This window comes from Trachinotus anak, unplaced genomic scaffold, assembly GCF_046630095.1.
Source record: "Trachinotus anak isolate AG129_WGS33_773 ecotype Australia unplaced genomic scaffold, CSIRO_AGI_Tana_v1 ptg000019l, whole genome shotgun sequence".
Taxonomy (NCBI): domain Eukaryota; kingdom Metazoa; phylum Chordata; class Actinopteri; order Carangiformes; family Carangidae; genus Trachinotus; species Trachinotus anak.
Window position 1 is genome coordinate 24,427,628 of NW_027273870.1, and position 25,420 is coordinate 24,453,047.

At 40.7% G+C, this 25,420-nt stretch overlaps 2 protein-coding genes across 4 annotated transcripts in view; both read right to left on the reverse strand.

The window, feature by feature from the left end:
- LOC139637139 (noelin-2-like) overlaps nucleotides 1-1,375 on the reverse strand; it is a 29,997-nt gene extending 28,622 nt beyond the window's left edge. For both annotated transcript variants that reach the window (XM_071505693.1, XM_071505692.1), the window contains exon 1: nucleotides 983-1,375. The gene's annotated coding sequence lies outside the window, so the exon portion shown is untranslated. The remainder of the gene's footprint in view (nucleotides 1-982) is intronic.
- A 674-nt stretch (nucleotides 1,376-2,049) lies between these two features.
- Nucleotides 2,050-25,420, reverse strand: part of LOC139637136 (collagen alpha-1(XI) chain-like) — a 41,856-nt gene continuing 18,485 nt past the window's right edge. For both annotated transcript variants that reach the window (XM_071505688.1, XM_071505687.1), the window contains exons 7-66: nucleotides 25,220-25,339; nucleotides 25,003-25,131; nucleotides 24,811-24,858; nucleotides 23,733-23,774; nucleotides 23,484-23,546; nucleotides 23,319-23,393; nucleotides 22,596-22,679; nucleotides 22,426-22,482; nucleotides 21,830-21,883; nucleotides 21,670-21,723; nucleotides 21,433-21,486; nucleotides 21,289-21,342; nucleotides 21,134-21,187; nucleotides 21,003-21,047; nucleotides 20,069-20,122; nucleotides 19,264-19,308; nucleotides 19,132-19,185; nucleotides 19,001-19,045; nucleotides 18,871-18,924; nucleotides 18,693-18,737; nucleotides 18,515-18,568; nucleotides 17,920-17,964; nucleotides 17,584-17,745; nucleotides 17,420-17,473; nucleotides 17,258-17,311; nucleotides 17,125-17,169; nucleotides 16,271-16,324; nucleotides 16,104-16,148; nucleotides 15,968-16,021; nucleotides 14,761-14,814; nucleotides 14,584-14,637; nucleotides 14,365-14,472; nucleotides 14,176-14,265; nucleotides 14,040-14,093; nucleotides 13,711-13,818; nucleotides 13,358-13,465; nucleotides 13,206-13,259; nucleotides 13,063-13,116; nucleotides 11,825-11,932; nucleotides 11,659-11,712; nucleotides 11,435-11,488; nucleotides 11,291-11,344; nucleotides 11,137-11,190; nucleotides 10,919-11,026; nucleotides 9,979-10,032; nucleotides 9,098-9,151; nucleotides 8,934-8,987; nucleotides 8,670-8,723; nucleotides 8,478-8,585; nucleotides 8,330-8,383; nucleotides 7,777-7,830; nucleotides 7,584-7,691; nucleotides 7,001-7,054; nucleotides 6,835-6,870; nucleotides 6,680-6,733; nucleotides 6,072-6,387; nucleotides 5,714-5,826; nucleotides 5,375-5,443; nucleotides 3,628-3,861; nucleotides 2,050-3,544 (exon numbers count right to left, since the gene is read on the reverse strand). In XM_071505688.1, coding sequence (XP_071361789.1) covers nucleotides 3,398-3,544; nucleotides 3,628-3,861; nucleotides 5,375-5,443; nucleotides 5,714-5,826; nucleotides 6,072-6,387; nucleotides 6,680-6,733; nucleotides 6,835-6,870; nucleotides 7,001-7,054; nucleotides 7,584-7,691; nucleotides 7,777-7,830; nucleotides 8,330-8,383; nucleotides 8,478-8,585; nucleotides 8,670-8,723; nucleotides 8,934-8,987; nucleotides 9,098-9,151; nucleotides 9,979-10,032; nucleotides 10,919-11,026; nucleotides 11,137-11,190; nucleotides 11,291-11,344; nucleotides 11,435-11,488; nucleotides 11,659-11,712; nucleotides 11,825-11,932; nucleotides 13,063-13,116; nucleotides 13,206-13,259; nucleotides 13,358-13,465; nucleotides 13,711-13,818; nucleotides 14,040-14,093; nucleotides 14,176-14,265; nucleotides 14,365-14,472; nucleotides 14,584-14,637; nucleotides 14,761-14,814; nucleotides 15,968-16,021; nucleotides 16,104-16,148; nucleotides 16,271-16,324; nucleotides 17,125-17,169; nucleotides 17,258-17,311; nucleotides 17,420-17,473; nucleotides 17,584-17,745; nucleotides 17,920-17,964; nucleotides 18,515-18,568; nucleotides 18,693-18,737; nucleotides 18,871-18,924; nucleotides 19,001-19,045; nucleotides 19,132-19,185; nucleotides 19,264-19,308; nucleotides 20,069-20,122; nucleotides 21,003-21,047; nucleotides 21,134-21,187; nucleotides 21,289-21,342; nucleotides 21,433-21,486; nucleotides 21,670-21,723; nucleotides 21,830-21,883; nucleotides 22,426-22,482; nucleotides 22,596-22,679; nucleotides 23,319-23,393; nucleotides 23,484-23,546; nucleotides 23,733-23,774; nucleotides 24,811-24,858; nucleotides 25,003-25,131; nucleotides 25,220-25,339 — 4,476 coding nt within the window. In that variant the 3' untranslated portion in view covers nucleotides 2,050-3,397. The remainder of the gene's footprint in view (nucleotides 3,545-3,627; nucleotides 3,862-5,374; nucleotides 5,444-5,713; nucleotides 5,827-6,071; nucleotides 6,388-6,679; nucleotides 6,734-6,834; nucleotides 6,871-7,000; nucleotides 7,055-7,583; nucleotides 7,692-7,776; nucleotides 7,831-8,329; nucleotides 8,384-8,477; nucleotides 8,586-8,669; nucleotides 8,724-8,933; nucleotides 8,988-9,097; nucleotides 9,152-9,978; nucleotides 10,033-10,918; nucleotides 11,027-11,136; nucleotides 11,191-11,290; nucleotides 11,345-11,434; nucleotides 11,489-11,658; nucleotides 11,713-11,824; nucleotides 11,933-13,062; nucleotides 13,117-13,205; nucleotides 13,260-13,357; nucleotides 13,466-13,710; nucleotides 13,819-14,039; nucleotides 14,094-14,175; nucleotides 14,266-14,364; nucleotides 14,473-14,583; nucleotides 14,638-14,760; nucleotides 14,815-15,967; nucleotides 16,022-16,103; nucleotides 16,149-16,270; nucleotides 16,325-17,124; nucleotides 17,170-17,257; nucleotides 17,312-17,419; nucleotides 17,474-17,583; nucleotides 17,746-17,919; nucleotides 17,965-18,514; nucleotides 18,569-18,692; nucleotides 18,738-18,870; nucleotides 18,925-19,000; nucleotides 19,046-19,131; nucleotides 19,186-19,263; nucleotides 19,309-20,068; nucleotides 20,123-21,002; nucleotides 21,048-21,133; nucleotides 21,188-21,288; nucleotides 21,343-21,432; nucleotides 21,487-21,669; nucleotides 21,724-21,829; nucleotides 21,884-22,425; nucleotides 22,483-22,595; nucleotides 22,680-23,318; nucleotides 23,394-23,483; nucleotides 23,547-23,732; nucleotides 23,775-24,810; nucleotides 24,859-25,002; nucleotides 25,132-25,219; nucleotides 25,340-25,420) is intronic.

Below are 25,420 nucleotides of genomic sequence, written 5' to 3' on the forward strand. Positions count from 1 at the left end.
CTTTTGTGAATTTGTGAAAACTTTATTTTATTTATGAAAGAACTCATATCCAGACAACACTGGACCAGATCCAGATCAAGAAACACTACACTTAGAGCTGTCAAATCTGGACTAGATAATCTCACACGAGCCAAAGCCACTTTACAGCCACAAACATTGGAAATATTTGTGAACATCAACTCAACTCAAAATCTTACCGGCCCTTATTTGAACCCATAGTTTTTTGCTTGTCTGGGATAATCTAGTCCAGATAGTATAATGGTGTTTGATCTAGACCTGGTCCAGTGTGTCCAACAAATAACATTTCAAAAATTTGAAAGTGGGTTTTAAATAGGATTTAAGCTTTAACTTAAATGTCTAACATTCTTTCACAACAGTAATAGGTGTAAAAATTGTGAGTTGTAAGTTTTCTCTGTCACCTAACAAGGTTTCTTGCCAAGAGGAGGTGGTGATGGTCTATCCAACATTTACAACACGGACTGGCTTGGGCTAGCTAGTTAGCATGCTAACTTCAATAGAAGAAAGCAAGTAATAGAAATATAAGCAAAGTTAAGTTAGAAGCTAAACTTGAAATGTTTTTTTCTAACCCGGTAAATAAACAACTGTTAATGCTAACAATGGCTATATAGCAATGACAAAACATTAATAAAGCTCCTTTAACTTTCTCCTCCGAATCAGAAGCTAACTTCTTTCCCCTTAGCTAACTGTCGAATGGGAAGCTAACTTCAACGTCGTAAATTTTGCTGCTAACATGCTAGCTAGTATGTAGCTAGCATGTTCAACATGTTAGTATGTAAAGTTGATGTACTGTTGGCACCTGCTTTAAGTCAGATAATTGACAAAGTTATTCTTTCATTCTCTAAGAACCATAAATGCCTGCACCGTTTTTTTTTTCATCAAATTGTTGACATATTTCATCAATTTGGACCAACGGCCGCAACAGAAGAAAAGATTAAACTTCTTTTTTTTTTTTTTTTTTTACCTTCTCCTTGACTTTCTCATTTTCTCTGTGGACACTGGTCTCTTTCTTCAGTACACAAACTGAACCGACATGCAATATTAAGAGGCTGGACTTCAACTTTCCTCATGAAATGTCGTACTTCAAAGAGAACAAATGCGCAGATCTGAAACTAGGTCCCAATCCGGATGTAGTCAAACGCGATGTGGCTGACTTTCAAGTCTTGTCATTTATATTTCATCGCTGAAAATTAGCAGCTAAACTCTCCTGGATGAGCTGTGTTCATCTGCCTCCTCTCATCAAAGTTTCAGCATCACTGGAAACGTCCCCATTAGCTGTGCCGAAGATGTCAGGGTGGATAGTGGAGCACGGATGGATGCTGGCGGCCACCGTAATGGCGGACTAGAGGAAAACTAGGCCTGGGAGAGAAATATGAATCATGTATGCTCAAGCCGCGGCCCGCCATGAATACAAAATGCAACCACATCAATACAACATTTTACTTGTGAGTGTAAGTTAATGAAAAGTCTGGCTTCATGCCATCCAAAAGTGAGGCCCCTGCCAGAAATTAAGGACTGGTCTTCAGCTGAATTTGATGTTTTAAAAGCAAGTAAATCGAGTTATTAGTTTACTAATAATTAAATAAAACTGAATAAATTTCAGATTTTACTCATCAATTAAAGGGCATTTAATGGATTGGCCTTAATTGATTTTTCTGACCTTCCAGAATAAGGGTGCTGAAGGGGCCATTGCTATTTTTAATGTACTTCTTTCAAATGCATTATATGTGGACATCAAGCACACATAACTGTCTTTAAAATGTTATATGAATAGTAGGAATCAAATGCAAATCTAATAGGTCAAGTCTACTGCCATGCTTGTGGCTCAGTGATAAAGTGCTTAGGTAATGCGTGCTCACAATATGAAATTAAAAGGAAATTAAAAATGAAATTTAAGGGACCATCAGAGCTCATCCTGAGGGGGACAAGAGTGTCTGCACCAAATATCATGTCAATCAACTCAATAGCTGTTGAGACTTCTTACTAAAAACCACAGAGATCAGCTCGTTAACGGTGCTAGATGAAAAGTCATAGGATCACCAAAGAGGATTTATTGTCTGGGAACCATGTATGTCTGTACAAGATGTAGTTCCAGTCTGGTATACTGTGTTGAGATCTTTCACTGGGTATCTGAAAGCTTCGACCTGCTGGTGGTGCTAGAAGAAAAGTCAGAGGATCACAAAATCTACAATTCATCATTCGTTCTTGAGACTAAAAACCAAAAACATCATTCTCGTGGTGGCCTGAGAGGAAGAGAGAGGGCATCACCAATATCAGTCTGTTTCATCGTTGGGGACCATGAACATATGTACAAAATATCATGACAATCTCTACAAAAGTTGTTGAGATATTTCAATCTGGAGTAAAGTGGTGGATCATCTGACCAACCAACACTGCAATCCCTTAAAATAGTTTTGACATACATTACGTAATGTTCATCAAGCAATCTGGAACAACACAAAATCCAGACCTAAGCAGAGTATACCTACGAGGGGCTTTCCTGGTTGGAAAGCAGCAGCAGGTGTGTCTGCATCTTTCATCTTTATTCTGTTGGCTTTGCTCAACAAATGCATTCAATAAAACTAAATGTCATCATATTAACTTAAATGTACATTATGTACTTTTATTAAAATATGTTACTCAGTCACGTCCCCACACAACTATGCATAGAAAGACCTTGAGGCAATCATGTACCACAGTTTGGTTTGTTATGTTAAAAAAATATAAAACATGGCTTCACAATATTTAAAAAAATGCACTGCCCCAGTTCCCCTTTACAAAGACATGTACTCCACGGGGAGCTACATAATAGCACCATGATGACTTACACTCCAATATACATTACATAATAGATAATTATAACAACAAAATTACAACAACAAACAAAAACTACACAACAAATTGAGGTTTGATGATGACAGAACTACAGGGTGGGTGAATTTTGCTGCATTTTGGTATTTTTGTAAATGACTGATAATAATGAGACTTGATTAAAAGGCTTGTATGTGAAGATAGATAAGAATTGAGTGCATAGATCAATAATTGTATGAGAGCACCACTCACTCCTGCAAAGAGGAGAAAAATCTGCAGAACTGAAGATACTGAGGTTGACAGTCAATACATGTTTGAAATTAAAAACACAATATATGAGTCAGCTGTGAGAAGGTATGTGATAAATGTATGAATTAATGAGAGTCTGAGTGAATGGATGTTTGTATAAAAGAATTCATGTTTAGTTGAAGGAACACTGTTGTAGGTAAACTGACATATAAATATGTGGCACCAGAAGTCTTGAATGTAGTTTTCTCCCTGCATGTAGAAAGTGTCCATGGCTCTTTTTCCTATTAAATTACTTTTGCTGTAAGCTCCACTGGCTCGGTTAACCGTTGTAGCAGACCGGGCCAACTTGGAAACCGAATTTTTGGTTCCCATTCCCAAAGTCAGACACAGACACGTCAATGATGGGGAGCGTGTTGGACAGTGGAGCGTCAAATTCCAACACAGTCCTCTCCTGCCCTGAGCGTGTCTGCAGGAGAGAAACACAGTCATAAAACATGAGTAGGAGTATGTGCATGTGTTCACGCTCAAATTTATGTCTGTGTTACTCACCTGACACCCGTCGTACAGTGCAGTGATGTAATGTGCGTTCTCATGTGTCAGCTCCTCCCCATTGCTGCCTCTGAAGCGCAGCGCGTGTTCGTGGCCGTAGGTGGCGGTGTGCAGCCACGCGGCGGAGTTGAGGCAGTGGTAGATGAAGGTCTGCTTGGCCGTCGCACTCAGCAGCTTCAGGAAGTTCAACTGGACAATGTGGATTGGAACGCCATCTGACCCAGAGTAGGAAAACTGGAGCAGAACAACAGAATCACACACACACACATAAACACCATACCAATGTCAAAGATAAATACAGTAAACAAAATGAAATATACAGAAGTGCACACTGAGTCCTATAATTGCAACTTACCATTATGACTAAATTTTATTATACTAAAGAGTCAGGACTTCATCAAGCTAACATGACAAAGGGAGAGGTGTATATGGGTACAACATTGATGATATCATCCAAGCAACATCATGGTTAACTAAGAAAATTACAGGATTTAGATAAACACCTGGGGTGTGCTGGTCTTATTATGCTGACTGTGACATGAAAAATTTAGAGATCATCAAAGTTATTACAATTTAGCCTGAGGGAAATGTGTTTGTATCATATTTCATGGTAATCCATCCAATATTGACAAGTTTCACTGAAAAACAAAAATGTCAAAAATGCCATGTGGTGGTGCTACAGGAAGAGTCAGGGGATTACCAAAGGCTTGAGGATCCATTCTCTGAAAACCATGGATATATGTTCTAAATGAAATGAAATTTGATCCTACAATTGTGACGACAATTTACTAAGAGATAAAAATGTCAACCTGCTGTTGGTCCTAGAGGTCTGGAATCACCAGAGTCAGTGGGATTCTTACTTTAGGGATCATGAATATCATAAAAACTCACGGCAATATTTCAGTCTGTGGTAAAGTGGTAGACAAAATTGATGGGTACAAATATTAAAATATTTTTCAACATAATTTTAAAAGGAGCTGCAGCTTAAAAGTCCAATCCCCATGAAAAGGGGATATTTGCATCACTGCTGCAACACTGCTACAAATGTGAGTAATAAAAGATTCTACACCAATTAGCAGTTTTTGTCAACTCTCTCTTAGACAGTATTAAACATGTCCATCATATCACTGTCGGTTGGGATTTACTTGTAAATTCTGCTCCTTGCACTCCTCACTAAGCTACCACTTAACGCTTAAAATTCACTTAATTGGCAGCGGAGCAGCAAGGACAAGAACCCTTGCAGGCTTCCTTTCCTTTGAACACAGCCAAATTTGTTCATTAGACCAACAGGCCAAGCTGAATGTACCAACCTGAGTCTCTGCTATAATAGAAAGAAACTTCAGCCTTGTGGCATAAATGCACCCCTTGTTGTTTATCACTGCAGTAAGCAGGGTTGTCTGGTCTATAACACAGAAAATTAGCTGAAGCTTGTTAGTAAATCAGAAAACAGCTCCTGGTGTGTTCATCACTAATATGATCTGATTGCTGCCAAACATTTAACTTCAGTTCAGCTGATGTGATGGTTTTGTCTTACTCATAAAAACTGAGCAGAACTTTTTTTAGACACAGTGATGACAGTGTGTGCCAAACGCTGCTTTGAAAATGAAGTGCTCTTCAGAGCTGGCAAAAAATGTGTCCTACATTTGCAGCAGTGTTTACACATGTGATTAAACTCTTTCACATTCAAAGTCCTTTACCATGAAGTGCTGTAGCTACATTGAGAGGATGCAAAATTATCACACCATACCTGTTTTCCTTTCCTGAATTTACTGTACCACGTGCCGTGCTTTTCCCCTTTCCAGGCAGCTAATTTCACCTGATGGCAAACAAACAAAAAAAAATCTGGTTCATGTTCAACAAACAGATGATGACTAAATAATGTTTAATCTCTCTCTAAGTCATACAGCTTTTGGCAAAGGCTCCTGTTAGCTTTGAACAGTTTATCAAATGCCTAAAAATAAATAAATTAATAACTACCATTGTGTGTTTGTGTGTGTGTGTGTGTGTGTGTGTGTGTGTGTGTGTGTGTGTGTGTGTGTGTGTGTGTGTGTGTGTGTGTGTGTGTGTGTTCTGCATGTAAACTAACCGACTGGAACTTCTTGTCAGGGTACAGACATGTCTCTCCCTGTGCAGTGAAGTTACAAAACACTTTGAAGGAGTCTCTATGGCAACCCTGGTTGGGATCTATCCAGTACTCACCTGGATAGAGAGAAAGAGGGAGGTGGGGGCAGAGGGGTCAAAAAAATTCAAGGCTAATACCACTGTCAACAACAAAAAAAACTAAAGTGTGACGAATCCTGCAGAGACAGGAGATATTGAATGGAGAAGAAAACACACAGTCACAGAGAGTGAGAAAGAGAAAGACAGGGGGAGAAAATGAGTCTAGACATGCAGGCAAACAGCTGTGATAAACAGATGGCCAGAAACACAAACTGATAAAGTACCATTGGGGAGCTCTGGGTGGAGGAGCCAGAGCTCCTTGCAGGTGCGGGCTGGGCTGTGATATGTCCCTTGTGGGTTACGCAGACCCTCCACGTCCACTTTCATAGAGGACAGAGATGCAAACACTTCCTCCATGCCTTGGCCCTCCTTCTCCTTCATCAAACCGTCCTGATCCGCCTGGTCCCCCTGCATCCAGTCCTCCTGTCCTCCATCGAATTCCTCCTCCTCTTGTTCAAGTGCAGCACCATCCACCAAGGCGTGAGTTCTCCTTCTCCGTCCTCGCTCTGGCATAGGGGCTGTTCTTGCTGCTGGCAGTCCCTGAGGAGAGGAGAGGAGAGGAGAGGAAAGGAGAGGAGAAGAGAAGAGGGGAGAGGAGAGGAGAGGAGAGGAGAGGAGAGGAGAGGAGAGGAAAGGAGAGGAGAAGAGAAGAGGGGAGAGGAGAGGAGAGGAGAGGAGAGGAGAGGAGAGGAGAGGAGAGGAGAGGAAAGAGAAGGGCAAAGAAAGGAAATAAGTGAAGGGAGAAGGGGAGAGTAGAGGTGAAGTCACGCAGATAAGTACATGAAGTCTGTAAAGTTGCTGAATGTACTAAATGTCTGGAAGCAGAACTCACTGGTGGTCCTGGAGGTCCTGCAGGACCATTGTCTCCTCTGGGGCCAATTGGACCCTAAATACACACACACACAAACAGCAAAATGATCAGTTTTGACCAGTAGTGTAATGTAATAGCACTGATTATTGTAATAAAACAATGAGCATCACAATTACCTGGTTTCCTTTAGAGCCCTTTAGACCAATAGCACCCTGTGAGAGAGATAAGGAGTTGAAAGAGGAGAGACATGGAGATGGGATGAATGATGTTCCAGCAAACTCTACACTAACAATCATGCGTGTTCGTAAGTCATGTAATGTCCATATAATCATGTGTACTCACAGACAGGCCTGTGGGGCCAGGAGGACCAGGGGGACCTAATGGGCCAACTGGACCCTGTCAGATAAAGAGAATACCTACTGTAGATGCTTGAACCACTTACAACAAGGCATTACTTTGTAGAGGGAGAATTATTGTAGAGAACCCATGAAAAGATCAACACCAACAATGCATTAATCTGTCTCTCAAACTCTCTGACCATCATGCCCTGCCTGTTGCTCTCGTCAAGATCAAGGGACATATTTGTTAGGAAAATGCTCTTTTTCATCTTTTCTAATGACAATCAAAGAAATAGAGAATATCGCCAGCCTTATCTTTTAAACACAGATTAACCTGCTGCCAAAGACAACATTCAGTAGCCTTATGGTGAACATTAGAGTGAATTTGAATTAATAAAAGAAATTATATTTTATGTTTCTGCTGTGGTATATAGTGAATTGAGTTTTGCATACAGGAACATAACAGTCCTCAAAAAAGCATGAAATAAAACTACCACAAACCAACTTACATGAGACAAACCTGCGGACAGGTTGCCTACATCGCCTGGTTTTTAATCCAGGCTTGTGTGTGTGTATGTTTGTCGCACCTCATCTCCTTTTGGACCTTGTAGTCCTTGGTTTCCTGGCAGTCCTCTGTCACCCTTTTCTCCAATGTCTCCTGGCGGTCCTATCAGACCTATTAGACCACCATGACCCTGCACGGATATCACAAATTAGATCATAGTCAAAGTCACAGTTAAGGGCAGAGTAAATATTTATGTGTATACAGTATGCACGTACCTTATCTCCCTTCTTGCCAGGGTCTCCCTTTAGTCCTGGTAATCCCGGTGGACCCTGAGAAGATGAAGTTGTGATGAGGTCAGACACAAGCTGTGCATATAAAACCCATTAGTTCACTTCTCTGACAGAGATATAACTGATGGTAAAGGGTCATAAGCCTCTAATTTAAAGGCAAAAGAAATCAACTGAGCCTTATCAGTAAACTCGTTCTTTATCTTTTCTCTTAGAGGAATAATTCTTTTTGTGAAATATACTTATTTGTTTTCTTAGTGAGAGGTAGATAGAAAAATCAACACTCTTGTGTCTGTTCTCTAAATATAAGCATTCCCAGTCTTTGTGCTAAGCTAAGCTAACAGGATGCTGGCTGGAGATTTATATTTACCATACAGACATGGGAGTTATATTGATCTTTTTATTTAACTCTCAGCAAAAAGGCAAATGAGCATATTTCCAAAAAAGCCAAACTGCTTGATGCATGTAATTTGGAATTGTGATTTTTCTCTTCATTATGTAATGAAAAACCTTTGAAAACTGATATTTGACATCATCTTACCATGGGACCCGGTGGTCCTGTTTGGCCAGGTGGTCCATTTAAACCCTGCTCACCCTGAGAGAAAGACACAGTGGCAGAAATGATTTCTTAACTTGATCTTTTTCTGTGATTCTCTGATTCATTCAGTGTTTTTGTTAAATTAACTTACTGCAGGGCCAGGAATCCCTCTTAGACCCTGGGGGCCAGGCTTGCCAGGATGCCCCTGGGCACCCACAGGCCCTTTTTTCCCTATGGGACCCTCCAAGCCGGAAGCACCCTGAAACAAACAGGGAACAGGGTGACCTTCAGAAACTGTTAGGACTCAGAAGTTATGATTCAGAGAGTTTTTTCTAACACTCACCTTCGCTCCTTTCAGGCCTGCCTTTCCTTCCTTCCCTGGTTTCCCCAAGTGGCCCTGATGAACAACATTTTAAAACATTTTAACCTGAATTTGTCATAAACACACACACATGCACACACACTGTGATAATGCATTAAGAAAAAAACCTCATACAACCAGGGGAAGAGGGTTTCATTTTATACTTAATCTATCAGGAAATAATAAATGAAGAGTCTGAGTGCATCAAAGGTGTATGGAGGAACTGACAAACACAGAAATACACACCCTTCGCCCAGGAGGTCCAGATGGTCCAGGTTCCCCTGGTGCTCCTGGTGGTCCCTGAGAAATTTAACAAACAGGTTATATAGCCAGTCATTATGTTTGCTGACAGCATATTTAATGCTTAAAGAATATAGGTCATAGTGTATGGTGTATGACGTAGAGCTCACAGATTTTCCAGGATCTCCTGTGTCTCCTTTAGACCCAGGCAGACCATCCACACCCTGATGAGAAAAAAATGGTGGGCAGAGGAAACTACACAAATTTTGAACAGAAATTAAAGTTGAGGATGTTTTAAAGGCAAAACGAGCAGAGGTAAAGGATTGCCTGATTAATTGATCTGTTTTAAGTATTCTCCACCACATGGTGCTCAACCTGTTTGGACTTACAAGATACTAGAAAACAACAACCGAGATATTATGGAGCATCATGTAAGTCAAGAGTACCTTGTAGCTCCACTGTAAGGCACTCCATGATTTTTGTACATATCTTGCCAAAACAAAAACCTTCTTTTTAAAAAGTCTTCTCAACATATTATCACCTCAGGCACAGATTAAACCAAATCAGGATGCTTTAACTAAACCCTTCCAAATACTCACACATTAAGCTGTTGTACATGTCCTAGTGAAATGAAAAATTTCTACCTCAATTGCCAGCGGTAAAGGTACCCAGTCTTGGGGTGAGCACACAAGGTTTGCACAAGACTTCTCTTCTTCTTTCCAAATTATGTTTAATATATGGTAGTTCTGTGTGTAAATCTTTGATTTATTTAAAGTCTGGCTTGTTCCTCATTTTCTCATACCAGTGTTCCTTATATTACACACCAAACTGTTCCTGCAAATATGGTGCAAATCAAAGACATATCAAAAAGCAATATTGCTGTGACATCTTTGGATGAAGGAAATTCATGTGTTCTTTCCCAGTTAAAGATCTTTTTGATCTGGCAATTGGAAAAGACAGCCCCATAACTACCAAAGGGATGTCAGTTAGAATAAAAGGATGAAGAGGACGAAGGGAAAAAGGAGGACAAAGAGCATGGCAAGGCACTCACGTTGGGTCCAGCCTCTCCCTGCTGTCCAAGGTCCCCATTGAGGCCTATAGGACCCTGAGAGAGCGAGAGAACTTGAGCTGGTGATATTGTATATAACAGAGTGTCATAAATGCGTTTTGAATCATGCACTGCCCTACAAAGGCAGAGAGCAGTAACTACAGCAGCAGTAAACTGGAGAAGTTTGGTTGACAAACTGTAACAGAAAATTTGTAACTTCATGTTAGGCCTTTTTAGACAGATTATTTTCTCTGGATAATCTTCATGGGATGCAAAAGGAAAAATCATCTACTAAGAAAATGTATTCTTTCAGCTTAATGTACAACTGAATATTTTGAAATAATATGTGATTTAAAGGTAACTTAAACTCACCAAATTACATGAATTTCACTTTAATCAAAAGTTGAGATGGCAGTCATTGAATCTGCCAGTGAGCTAGCTTCAGCATGAGTTTAGTTTAGTTCTCCATTACTGCCTCATTGAATTATACGTGTGCAAAGCGGTCAGTTCAACAAAATGGATATTTTTCATTTACATAAATTTAGATTTTATTTATATAAATTTAAAAAACCTGTTTTTACAGAATTTATACATTCGTTTGAGAGATATATATATATATATATATATATATATATATATATATATATATATATATATATATATATATACACAAAATATATATATATATATTTTTTTTTTTTTTAAATAATAAAACAGGTCAATTCGGTCTTTACTCACTTGGTCGAATATTTCCTCACTATGTTTTACCTTTTCTGAGCCAGTGCAGAGTAAAGTATCTTATCTTACCACACACTGTACTAAAGTTTACTGAACATCATATAGATTCATACTGTATTACAGTGCTTTGCGTTGCATTGTATCGTATAGCACATAACAGCAGAGTAATGAAGACTGTTATAGCTTTGGTGTGAGTGGTTCTCACAGCATTGCCCTTGGCTCCATCCTCCCCTGGGGGGCCCCTGGCTCCTGGAGGACCAGCTGCACCTGGAGGCCCTGTATCTCCCTTCTCACCCTGGTCTCCTTTTCCTCCCTAAAGTAATGACGGAGCAGAGTCAGCCATAAAGAAGGGTGAGGCACAGGAGAATGGTCGACGATGTCTTTGATCACAAAGAGGCCCAAAAAAAAAGCAAACAAACTCACGAGTCTTCCTGAAACACCAACTGGCCCAGGGTCACCTGCCTCGCCATCCTCCCCCTGATAAAGAAACAAATTAAGTGCAACAGATCTAGAAAGAGACCAATTATTTGAACATTGTAATGTGCAACTAAAATGTGCTCTTGTCAGTTTTTTTTACCTTCTCTCCAACAACACCTGGCTGTCCTATCATTCCTACTCGACCACTCGGACCCTGAGTAGCACAGAGATCATATTATTTCGTCCAATTTCAAAACAAGTGCTTGACTAAATGAAGATGCATAAATATGTCTGTCAGACTTACCTGTCCCCCAATAGGTCCTTGAGGGCCAGTGGGGCCTTGTTGCCCAGGTGGACCCTAAAACCAGGTATGTGATGTTGGAGAAATAATATAAGAATTACTCATTACCAGCTGCAAATGTGATATTGTTGTCACCTTCTAAGTCCATGGTCTCTAATTAATTTGTGTAAATGAAAGAAAATGTAATGTGAAAAAAATATGACCCTTTACACAGGATGTAAACTCACCATTAGTCCCACATGTCCACTCTCACCCTTTTCTCCTGGTAGGCCTGGCATGCCCTTGGAAAACACACATGGGATTAAAGGATTAGTGTAGAGCTCCAAGGTCACTCCATATTTTCAGAAAACATCACTTCAGTGGTCTGCAGCCTGACTTGTGAACAAATCTCACCTGTAATCCTGTTGGTCCTCTAGAGCCTTTAAACCCACGGAGTCCCTCATCTCCTTTTGGACCATACATGCCCTGCTGGCCCCGGGGACCTGGCTCTCCATCCAAACCCTATGACACAGTGGAAAAAAAAATGTGTAACTTTGAAATGACTGAAGGTTAAATGTCTTTACTTATATGGTAATAATATTGGTGAAAGGCCAGCAGGCTCTCAGTTAATGAGGGAAAGACGTTGAAGAAGTTGTTATGGGCATCTTGCAGATCTGTCTCTACAGAAGTAGAGACATAAAACAAAAACTTGACTTGGTCATATGATGTAACTCAGTGTAAATCTGTGGTTTATCAGTGAAACTTTTTGAACTACAGTGCAGACTTGAGTCTCTGCAAACAGTGACCAGACTCACAGCTGTCACCTATAAGTGGACCAGATGTGGGTCAAAAGCTGATCGGTGTCATGCATTCTTCTTGTATAAAATGCCTTTATTCTTGCTGTGCTGCATTTTTAAAAACTATATCATCCATCTTCCTCAAGCGAGCACACTTGCTGTCTACTCCTATTTCTCTCCTGGCAACTTTCACAGTTGAGTTCATTGTTCTTGCTGGTGTAGTTGCTGTGGCTGCTTTGACATTTTATGCTTTATGTTGCAGCATTTCTTAAGCGTCATGTTTCTGTAATTGGAGTAGGGCATTTGAGAAACCTGATTTCATCATGGTTGATATCATGGCCATGTTTTTGCTTTTTTCCTCAGTACACAGGTGCATCATAAAAACTTCAGACAGGGAAAGTATTGTGGTGACAGAAGAGCGGCAGGATGAAAGAGTAAAAATAGTGATGTATTCTCTCATCTAAAATAATTCCACACCAAATCCACTTAATACTGAAACGAAAACAAAATAGCCTCGACTAAGTTTTTTGCCTGTAAAATGTTTGTTAAATTCAGACTCAAAGGAAGAAGTTCTCTTCTAACACTGATACAGTTAAAAAAGAAAGACATTGGGGGATAGGGGTGAAATCTGCAGGTTAGGTTAATTGATGACCTATGGACATGAATGTGAGTGTGAATGGTTGTGTATCTCATATGTCAGAGCTGTGTGTACACGTGTACACCGCTTTTGCCCAGTGTCAGCTGGGATTGGCCCCCAGGCCTCCCGCAACCCTCAAAGGATAAGTGGTATAGCTAATGGATAGATGGGTGGATGAAGCCGCTGAAAAAAATAGACAGAAATAACAGCAGACTCACTGGGAGTCCTGGCTGACCGATGGGCCCTTGTGTGCCGGTGGGGCCTGGAGGACCCTGTGGAAAGAGACCGAGAGAGAGAGATATTCAGGCAAAATGAGAGCTATTCTGATTATGAAGTATAATTTCTCCAGTTGTACACTCACTGCTTCCCCTTTGTCTCCTTTGCTGCCTTTCTGCCCGGGGCCTCCCTGCTCTCCCTGTGGACATACACACAGAGGACACACACTTTATTACCACAGCACAAACACACACACTCTCTCTTTGCCTCTCAGACTCACAGAGACACACAGAATACCTTATCCCCATCATCTCCTGGAGGTCCTGCAGGACCCGTGGCTCCAGGCATCCCTACAGTTCCCTGATCTCCATCCTGACCTGCTGGTCCAATAGGACCCTTCTCTCCCTGGAACACAAACATACACATTTTACATGTTATTCTGCAGGCAAATTGTAAACACAATCACTCATAAAAACAGTTGATCCAAGGCAGATTTATCTTTCCATCCATACTGATATGTATCATGTGCAGAAAACATAAAAGAGAGTCAATTAAATACACTCTCACTGAAAAAGAAGTCTGGGGGGAAGACATAATTTTAAAAAGCACAAAATACAGTAAAATGGAAAAAAAGAGACAGATGTAATTACAGGCTCCCCCTTCTCTCCCATTGGTCCAGGTCCTCCTATTGCCCCGGCCCGACCAGGCTGTCCGATGGCACCAGCTGATCCTGGAGGGCCCCTCTCACCTGTTGCACCCTATGGACAGAAAGTATCACATGCTGCTCCTTGCAATTCTTGGTCTTGATCATGAAATAAAAGTTTCTGTTCAGAAATCAAGTGATCATCGTCTAATTTAACTTAACTAATATTACACTGAAAAAAATGCACAACTTCTTTTATTTCATAAATGAAAAACAGATTTTGGAAGGTACACTGAACATGACTTGTAGAAATTAAAGAGATGGACTCTAACTCACTATGGCTCCTGGGGATCCTGTAGGTCCTGCTCCTCCTTTCAGACCAGGAGGTCCCTGGAAAGATCACTTATATTATTTACAATATTAAGAAATCAAGTAATTTCTTCGGATTGTGGTCTGTGTTTCTGTGTGTTACCATAATTCCAGGCACTCCTCGGCTCCCCCTGAACCCTTTCAGTCCTGTAGGACCGTTCTTCCCAGATGTCCCAGGTAATCCTGGGTCACCCTGAGAAAAAAAAAAAAAACATTGTTAAATCAAAACACAAATAATGACTCTACTGTATGATATGATAATAATCAGTGTGACACAACTGTGTGGACCCACCTTTCCACCTTCCTTCCCAGCAGCCCCGGGCAAACCATGCTCTCCAGGTACCCCTGGTGCCCCTGGGTGACCTCGGTCCCCTGTTGGACCGGACTCTCCTGATTTGCCCTGAAACACACACAAGTGGTTGGGTCAGTTACACTAATACAGACATAAACCACAAGGAAAGAGATATATCACATATTACATAACCAAAGTGATTCCCACTGTTGAACTCACCTGTGGCCCCACAACACCTGATGGTCCAGGAGGTCCTGTCTTCCCTTGGAATCCCTGCAGTCACAAAACGGCCACAGTCAAAGAAAAACATATTTTTGTGTGTGTGTGTGTGTGTGGTGAAGACCATTTCCCAGAGAAAAAGTGAAGTAACTGATGACCTCTCATGACCTCACTCACCGGCTCTCCTCTTTGACCTGGGTGACCTGGAAGTCCATCCTTCCCAGCTGGACCCTACACACACATAAATGCGTGCACACAAAACCACACACACACACAAATGCATGCACACAACACAGACAGACAGACACACACACACATATATGCCAAGGCCAAGGCGAGAAATTAATTAGTGCTCAGAACAAAACTTGGCTCCCACAGTTCATGTAATGTCTCTGAAGTTAAAGATGAATGACGAAAGACAGATGAAAGATGAAAACTGGTCTGAATAATCAGAGGTACCTTTGCTGCATTTCACCCTGCTTGCTTTTTATTCACTGAGCTGTCAAATATTCAAATATAAAACCAAGAACTGTCCCCTGTTCCCTGGAGGCCACTGTAGATGATTCATAGCATATGACTCAGGTTTCTATCCAGTGCAACCTTAGAAAAATTGAACAAGTCTAATTAGAAAGTGACTTGAAGCAGTATGAAATGTTGGTATCATGCAGCCTGCGCCACAATGAAATGCCCTCAAAGCCTCAATAAAACAATTACAAAAATTTTTTTAGGGACCAAATCATGTTTTTGGGACTGGAGAAAATAAGATACTCACTTACAAACTCATCTGTTTGCTAATGTTTAGGACCTAAATTAGTTTTTGGGAGACTGTGAAGGCTTGTAGATGATTTTAGATTGATTTATGGACTTGATTTGTTCCTGTTTTGGTCTTAAATAAAAATGAATTAATCAAATTTAATATTGTTTTTATTCTTTTAATTAACCAGAAAAAAAACCTTAACATAAAGTATCATAGGTGTTTTCAATTTTATTGATCTTTCCAATAATCAGAATGTGTGTAGTGGTGGAGTTAATCTTTATCATGATAGATAAAGATAATGACTAATGAATCAAGTCTAAATTTGTTTTTGTGTGTTATTTTGTGTAGGGCTGGCCTCGAATTTCAATACTTTTATGGACCAACTGAATTGTTTTGATACTATGGCGGATCAAGGAACAAGGATCAAGGATCGTCATTCGATACCTCGCAAGGAAATGGCGTCTAAAAAAATAAAACAAAAATTTGTACCTTAACGTATACTGTAATTTTCTTTTTGTTAAAACTGATTTAATAACATTGTTATTGTGTCAGTACCGACACTGAACATTTTTTAACCGTCCCCTGCCAATATTTTATGTATAAATGTTTTTTTTTTTTGTCACTCACACTTGATCCTTTAGGTCCTGGCTCTCCATTCCTTCCTTGCGGCCCTTGAGGTCCCTAAAAAACATAATGCGGCCAATATAACAGGCAATCAATCAGTTAATCAATCAATGTCATATATTAACAATGTTTTTCTTACCCTCTCTCCAGGAGATCCTGGGGGCCCATCGTGTCCTGAGGCACCCTGTGAACATGTAAGCAGGAAGCAAGATTGAGACGATGGAGGGAGAGAATAGAGTAAATCTATTCATCGATCTGTACAGAAGGATGGGGTGTCTCTACTGACTGCAAAGAGAGTCATCTGACCTTTTCTCCTGATTTCCCTGTGGGTCCTCTTGCCCCTCTGGAACCACGTGCACCCTGTGGAAGAAGAAACAAGAGTGAGATCAAAGTCAGGATGTTCCCAGACTTTTACTGACATGAGACGAAAGTTGTGGTTGAAAATAATCCAAACCCAATTCACTAAGTAGTGAGCCTCCATAAAGTGCATGTTCAGGTGTTCATTGTGTTGTGAGTGTGGTGTGGTGTGGTGTGAATTGGTTAATTAGAGGCACCCTGTAAAAGCACAGTAAGTGATCTGCAACAAAAAGACATTAGTGTGGTAATCCATCTAATAGTTTGAGGACATTTAACTCAAACATGTTAACCATACTGGCCATATATATATATATATATATATATATATATGTTTGTGTAGCTATCATATTATGGGTGTATGGAAGCAGATGTGCATTGAGGCTACTCCATAATCTTCAAAAATGTTCATATCTAATCTAAATGAGGCTGTAATGCCTCTTCCTAAACACATTTTAACCAAGATAAAAGGCAATTAGCATTCAACAACATGTCCCATAAGTATTTGTTACACTGTCAAATCCTGGAAGCTCCAGCTCAAAGCTCACAAGATAATCCTTTTATCTATGTTGAAATGACAGGATGTGGACACCAGTGAAGTATAAGAGATAAGAGCAATGTAGCTCAAAACATGGAGGAAAAATGTTTCAGAAAACTAAAAAGACTGTCTTCTAATGGAAGAGAGGATTGCTACAAGAGGGGGCCAGGATGTTGGCCCTCAATTCCTAGTCACCTGTCGGACCTTATTTTAGAAGTGCCATTCATTACCTACTGGACTGGGGAATGTTTTGAGACACAGCACTCACATTTGGACCCCTCTGGCCTGCACTTCCTGGTTGTCCTGCAGGACCCTGGGCAATAGCACAAAAGATAGAACATGAATGGACAAAGTCTGATTTCCTGACAGATCATCATCATGATTTGAAACCCTCTACTCACTTTTTTCCCTTTCTCTCCTGCGTCTCCCAGTGAACCAGGGAAACCATCAGAACCCTGGGGAGGTGGAATCGACAATCACTCACTTTGTATGAATGATACCCACTAAATGTTTCACTGTAACATTAATTTACCGGTAAGTGTTGATTATTGTATTTATTTTACCTTTGGCCCCTGACGTCCTGGATATCCTGGCAGCCCAGGAACTCCCAGTTTCCCCTAAAAAAGAGACAGTGTGACTCATCCTGTACAAGTTTTTTGTACAAGATGACTTGGGAACATTTTTATCAATTATGATTAGCATTACACTTGCTAACATAGCTTTATACCTTCTCTCCAGAAGTACCAAGAAGGCCAGGTTCTCCTTGAGGACCCATCAGGCCTTTGGGCCCCTCCGGCCCATCTTCTCCTCGGGCACCTGGAAGTCCATTGTCTCCAGTGTCCCCCTTTGCTCCCATCTCCCCCTTGGCGCCTGGGAAACCGTCTTCTCCCTGCAGACAGAGCCAAATGGAGGAGACAGCAGGACACACACTTTAACAAACAACATAAAATCACAGATGGGAGTACAAAAAGCATGCATAAAACGTTACACAGTGGGGGTAATGTGATATTTTTACACAACAAGACATCCTGAATGAGCACAGATTGTTTCCTGTATCGCTCACCTTCTCGCCTTTGCTTCCCTTTAATCCTCTGATTCCATCTGCTCCCTGTTAAACAGGAAAAGATACACCAAAACTGGAATCAACACAAAAGTAGAAAACACATGACATAATGTTGCTGGTTGTTTGTGACATTAGCATGTGGTTGCAAGCATCTAAAACTGCTAGCATGCTGACATTTATCTTCATATTCAGTTTATTTCCATCAGCATCCAGCTAATTGAAAGTTAAACATTTGAGTCAGGCCACTATGACCTTGACCTCGATATTGTCACCCTGTCCTCTCAGGTTACCAATTTAAAGTCTGGGATTTTTGTACTCAATGCTTGTAAAACTTCTCTCCACCTGGCTTCAAATTGGGTAAACTTTTTTTTCTATATTAAAAAACACAATATTTTCTTGCTATTGTCATAGTGTTGGCAGGGATATAGATTTCTAGGGTTTATAAAAACAAATGATGAAAAACAAATAATCCTACTCCTTGGATATTGTACTGTGTCCTGTAATATGTGCAAATGAATGTATTGAAATTAAGTTTCACTCCCAATATCCCTGGTAACCAGTGTTCAGTGTCAGATCTTCTGATTTGCATATCTACCTTAACTCCTCGTTGTCCAGGGTATCCAACAGGCCCCTGCACCCCTGGAGGACCCTATAAATGAAAACACATACACATTAAGATGACTGACACCTTGTCTTCAACTGTAACTACAGCAGCACAACATGCATGTTTTGTACACAAACACAGACAGATGCATAATGTACAACAGACTTACTGGCAGTCCTTTTTCACCTCCAGTTCCTTCCCTTCCAGGATGACCCTGTTGACGAGAGGGCAATACTGCAGTTAAGCATGTAGTTGTGATTTTAAGGTTAGGATTAGGGGCTAGGGAATGCATTATGTCAATAAGAGTTCCCCTGAGGTATGAACCTGAAAAGTATACATGTACTTACTGGGGGCCCATCGTTTCCAGGTAAGCCCTGCATCCCTTTCTTCCCTTGAGGCCCCTGCAGACAAAAAAGACCAGACAATTAATCATGACTTCTGAAGTCCAGATCTAAAATCCAACTAAAAGTGTCTTACCTTCTCTCCTGGCAGCCCCACTAACCCCTGTGGACCAGGAAATCCCTGTAGGAGAGGTGCAGCATTAGTATCTCTGTGTATGCATTCATGTGGTCGATTTATTTTTGTGAGTATCTGTGCTCTGCTCGTACCACGATTCCGGGGTTGCCTTGCTGACCAGGTGCTCCGACATCTCCTGGTGGTCCCTGTTACAAACAGGAAATTATGTTATAGCAAGTAATTTGTCATCAGGCTCTTCTACCTACTACCTTCATTATACTCACCATGTTTCCCTTTGAGCCTTGAACCCCATCAATTCCTCGAATTCCCTGCGAGGAGATAAAAAAATGACGGTTAATAAAAGAGACTCATTTTTACTTCTGCATCCTTGAGTGCACTTGTTTGGCCTCCATATAAAAACACTGATGAAATGAGAGCAGCTTTTTATTACAAAAATAACAGGACAGTGGAGGTGGATGAATAGGTTTTAATAGCAAACAATGAAGCTGTCAGCTCTATAATGCATGTATTAAATTCCCTGTATGGGGTTTGTTTTCTGGCTGTGTCTTTTTCTGTCACATGAAAAATGTTTTCCGAAAACATTTTTTTCCTGTCTGACTAAAGATAGAAGACATGACTTCTATCTTCAACAGAAATTTCCCTGAGGCTGGTTACATGAGCCTCCTGGGACTAAAACTAAATGAAATGAAAAATTATCAGCCACCTGACTGATGTGGCTCTACCACCTCCTTGCTCCTTGGTGTTTAATGCTTAATCAACCAACAGCAGGTATTAATGTGTTATTCAAACAAATGAAAAAACATTTCCTCAATGTGTTATCAGATGCTAACAAGTGCAAACTTGTGTTGCCACAAGTGCAAACATAAATTATGCAAACTAGAAAGAATCTGCTTCAGGTGTTTGGAAATGTGATGTATTTGGCAGAGAGACAGTAGAGATAAGAATTACATAACATCATGTTTAACATTATGATTAAGCATTATTATGGGTAGAGATTAATGTGTGTGACTGTGAATGTTGTGTGTGTGCAGAGGTGGTTGTGTAACAAAGTGTAAAGTTCACACTCACAGCCTGGCCAGGGGGACCAGGACGACCTCTGGGGCCAGTCATACCTCTGGAGCCCTGAAATACACATCACAGTTACATATAATGGAATATAATCACGTTTGTGTGTGTGTGTGTGTGTGTGTGTGTTTGTGTGTGTGTGCTCTCTTACTTCTATCTCTGTAAAGACCAATTTAAGTTTTTGATCCTAGAGTGACATTTTTGGAAGAGTTTCTTGAGTTGATCATCTGAGGATCAAAGACTTGGTTTTGGGATTAAGGTTGGAATTAGGCTTCAATTAAAGTAAGTGGGTCAGTGAGAGACCTTTTCAGTACAAAAGTGTAGTGCAAGGATATATATTTGTCTGTGATAGGATAACAGGCTTTATTAAACAGAAATGCATGTGTGTTTTGGAGTGTTGGTATATTAGAAGAGAAATTAGCTACATAATCTTAAATTTCACTTGTTTCTTACCATGACATAATTGGGTATTCATTATTTGGGAATTGTAAGTGGTACTTTAGTGATTCAGTATTGTGAATACTTAAAGTTGGGGGATACAAAAGAGACTGCAGCAGGTGCAGACATATCCCGACACTGAGTCTCTAGGATGGGTCGCACTCCAAAACCACTGGACCCTACATTTCCTATTATTTATTTTGAAAGCATCTTTCATTGGATTTAGATGAATTGTAAACACCAATGTCTCTCAAACTCCATGACCCAAGTTTATAAAGCAGGCTCTCTGTTATGAATTTGAAGTATCAATCCAAGATAAGATAACTACAACAACATCACGAGGGTTATTTTCTTCCTCCAGAGCCACAACAGACATTATACAACTGTTTTATCAGACTGAGTAGTACTAAGCATGATAAGTACACTGATATGTAAAATCTGTGGAGTGCCTATTTAACAAGTCATATTAATACATGTGTCTTTGGGTGTAAACACTCACAGCATCACCTGGTTGTCCTCTTGGCCCAGGCGGCCCCTCAGAGCCCTGTGAAAGACTTGAGCATTAATAATTACATACAGAGACACAGGCCTGCAGAAACTTGAATACCTAGTACCGCCATGACCTCTCACCTTTTCTCCTGGCTCTCCCGGAGGACCTACAGGACCTGGTTTCCCCCTGTCCCCCTGAGAAAATACACACATAGAAGTAGTAATTGGTTTCATGAACTGTCAGCTTAACTGTCAGCTTAACAGTACTGACTACCTAAAGGTATAAGCTAACTTACTTTATGTCCTTTGTCTCCAGGGAGACCAGGCAAGCCATCAAACCCTCGATCCCCCTGAAATTTGTATAAACAGACAGATGGGGTCATATTTTCGAAAGACAGAGCAGTGAGTAAGTGAAAAGTGTGACATCAGGTCTTCTTCACCTTTGCTCCAGCCTCTCCTATTGCACCACGGCCCCCATCAGTACCAGGTCGACCCTAATGACACACACACACAGACACACACGTTAAGACATACATACACAAGTTAGACATGGCAGATTCTTCACTGACATCCTGTAAATGTTTTAGTTATTGAGAAAAGTCTATTTCACGGTTGTTCTATGAAATGAGAACATAAGATGCTATTGACTGAGAAAAGACAGCAGTAATCAGTCTCACCCTTTTCCCGAGTCGTCCGTTCTGACCTGGGATACCTGGCAGTCCTGGAGGACCCTAGGGAGAAAAGGTGGAAAGGTAGCAGGTGACAGTCAAGCTAGTTCTCTAATGAGTTTCACTGAAGTGCTGCTGAGTGTGTTGCCATGACAACCAGCTAACTCACCGGATGCCCCATCTCTCCGCTGGTGCCCTTCAGCCCAGAGGGACCTGGTAAACCCTGGGAAAAACATTAACAACATTCAGTTGTCTAAAGAAGTCTGCACTCCACTGTCTGCACGTGTCTGAGTGTGTGTGTGTGTGTGTGTGTGTGTGTGTGTTTGCTACTACAGGAACTTCATGTCTTGTACTCCATGTCCACTGCCCTCCACCTGCTGTGGGTGTGAGTTCCTGAACCAAAATTTTGGCACTGCAAAGATGTATTTTAAACCTGATGATACTCTGATTCAGAATATCCAACGTGTGTTCTGCTGCTTTGTGATGCACTTGTTGGTCTGAACTGCTAATTGTTTTCACAGTAACATTCAGGTTGCGTAGGTTTTTTTAAATTCACTATTTGTAGTAATGTATTATTCCCACTAAGTATTAGAATAAAATGACCAAACACTATATCACTTTATTGTACTTAGTTTTGAAAAAAAAAACAAAACCCTCAGCAGTCTGTTCTCCAGCAGATTATTCACCCTTCACCTGCACCCCCTGTCCTCTGAATCAGGATTCAAACCGCACACTAAAATGACGACGTGATGTAGCCTCACTCACCAGTGGTCCAGGTCTCCCCCTGAGGCCGAGTGGTCCTGGAGGCCCCTTCATAGCCAGCTAGAAGAGGAGGGAGGAGGACGAGTCAGACAGTGACACACAAACTGCAGTAGTTCTACATCAGCTTTTTTATGTGTTTAAGATGTAAAGTAATGTTTCAGGAGTTTGAGTACCTTGGTCTGCTGCAGGATGGCCTGGGCCTGCGCCTCCTGTGCAGAAACCACAGCGCCTGTCTTTGGATGACCGCCAGACTGGAACTGCATACATAATCACACAGACAAGCACACAAACACACACAAACACACACACACACACACACACACAAAAGATGTTCTTAAGTCAAACTCAATACTCCACCCAGTGGCCAGTATGTAGCACTGCTATTCAAGTCTCTACAGATGGGTGAAATTAAGATAAAAGTCCAAATAGATAACTGAAGAAGCATAACACACGCAGATGCTTCCACGCAGAGCATGAGCAGTCACTGGTTTTAGTATGAAAATGATGTGAATCATAAGCTGCGGCCTTCAGATTCATCAGCTCTCAACCCAAGTCAACATCTTATTCAGGATGTCAGTAAACAAAGAATCGTGTTCACACATAAATTGGAGCAGACAAATATATTTTGAAGCAGACTGAAGAAGTACACTTGATTGTCAGCTGTATAGAATACATGCTGTAGATGGTTTCTGGAGGGTTAAGGGAAGAGGGGGGCATACTAGCAAAGACAAACAAATGGTTAATTTGTGTAATTTGAGCTATTTCTCTGTTACAGCATACAAACATTCCCATTTGCCCTGAGGCTCTGTTAAGGGTTAATAGGGCCAAATAACTTCCACGGCAACAACACTACAGTTTGTTAGGCCTCGGGCAACACAGATGTGTTTTCATGTTACCGGTATGAGCATGATGTTGCCTGGAGGACCTGGTATCCCATCAGCTCCATTAAGTCCTGGCCGCCCTGGAGGGCCCTGACAGGAGACAAAGGAGGACAGTTATATAGAGACACCAGCATGTGGTGGAATCAGTCACTTACACATTAATCAGAGGACAGTCCTCACCAGCTCCCCGGGGTCTCCTCGAGGTCCTACTGGTCCTGTGATTCCAGGAGACCCTGCCTCTCCCTGCAAACACACAGACAATAATGCAAACAGTCAACTGAGAGTGGTGGAAACAATTTCCAAAAAAAAACATGAAACTTTGTCATTTCAGCTCCACTTATTTCCATCTCTCCCACGTGCAACACAGTCTTCTTACCTGAAGATTAAGGTAAAATGTGTTTCAAGGTAGATAAGTAATCATTCACTAACCTCAGGTCCTGGAGGCCCATGTGGTCCTGTAATCTGTGTTCCCTGCAGACATTTAGGTTGAGGTTTAGGGTTAGGTTTTGTTTTAACATTTTAATATCAGTGCTCCTTAAACACCAGACAAAAACTTCTAGGTCAATGTCAGTATTTTAGTTAAAAAAATATCAATATCAATATATTAGATTTCACATAGACATAACATATGAACATTTTGGATGAAGATGCTTTTAATTTGGTTTACTGAACAATCATGTACAGGTCAGGACATTTAACAATTGAACAATTAACTAGTCTGTAGGTTTGGGAAATATGGATAAAATTCTTAACACAACCAGGAATTTTTTTTCATCATATGAAAAGCACTAGTGGCATTTTAATGCATATAAAAATATATTATTTCATTAAATATTCTGGAAAATCAATGGAGGATTGTTTATGGATTAAATAATCAGATAGGTTTGGCCTATTCAGCAAATTAAACACCTGCAAAACCAAAGTACTTAATCACATTAATGCAAAAACCAGTTCCAACACCGCCATAAAATTGTCCACATCACTGATTTGCATTATTTCCTACAATATTAAAGAGACAGTTACCACGGTATATGCAACATAACAAAATCACTGATGGAAAACACATTCATCTGTTTTCACGTTGCATATTGTTTGTCATCATATTACCCACCTATATTTGTCAGTGCTTTGTGGTGAACAGAATATGTCACTGCTTCTCACACGTTTCTGATACTTCTCTACTGCAGTTTCCTCTTTCTTATCAGCTGAAATCTAGGCCAAGATTTATACGTCTGCAATATCTGTTAGACGCCAATATTAGCTGACAATATCTTCAAGCTGATGTATCAGAATTTATTGGACTTAAACTGTACCTTTTCAGTACTTTATGTTAAGAAATGCAGACAGTGTACAGGAACTTTACCTAAACAACTATGGCATTAAACTGTTTTCCTGGTTGACATCAGGAAATATCTGCATAGTAACTCAAAATATTTTGAGGTTCAATATCAAGCCCTTGTGTGGTTATATGTGTGTGTGTTTTTCAACCTGTGTGTATTTTTCTCACCACTCCCAAGGAGCCCGGTTCTCCTTTCTGTCCTTTCTCTGGTATATCCTAATGAGAGGACATGGGTAGACACATATGCAGCATTAATTTAGATGAATAAGAGACATAGAAGACTAATTCTCTATTCTCCACACAGGATTCCTTTCATTTAAAGTGGAGTAAATTCTTAGTTTTTAATGGTTTGGTTTGTACCTGTGTGTTAAGAGAGTACTCCCGTTCTCTCTCAGCTGGTCCGTAACGCTCGTCGTATTCTTCCTCATATTCATATTCATTCACATGGTAGTAATCTGTGGTGTTGTCATAGTCTTCATACTCTACAATCTGTCCAACAAACAAAATGATAAGGGTCAGAAAAAGACAGTGGAAATGCAAACGCACACAGCCACGAAGCTGAGCTGTTGAGTCTCACCTCATACTCTGTGACATTAGGACCTGCGGTCACCGTGGAGACAGAGATGTCATCGTAGAGATCGCTGTAATCAAACTCCTCAAACTCTTCAACCACGTGTTTCCTGGGTGCTCTCTCCACCTAAAAACCATGAAAGAATGAAAACAGATGATAACGTACCCACCAACAGGTGAAGCATGATGTCAGCACATGTAAGTCTTT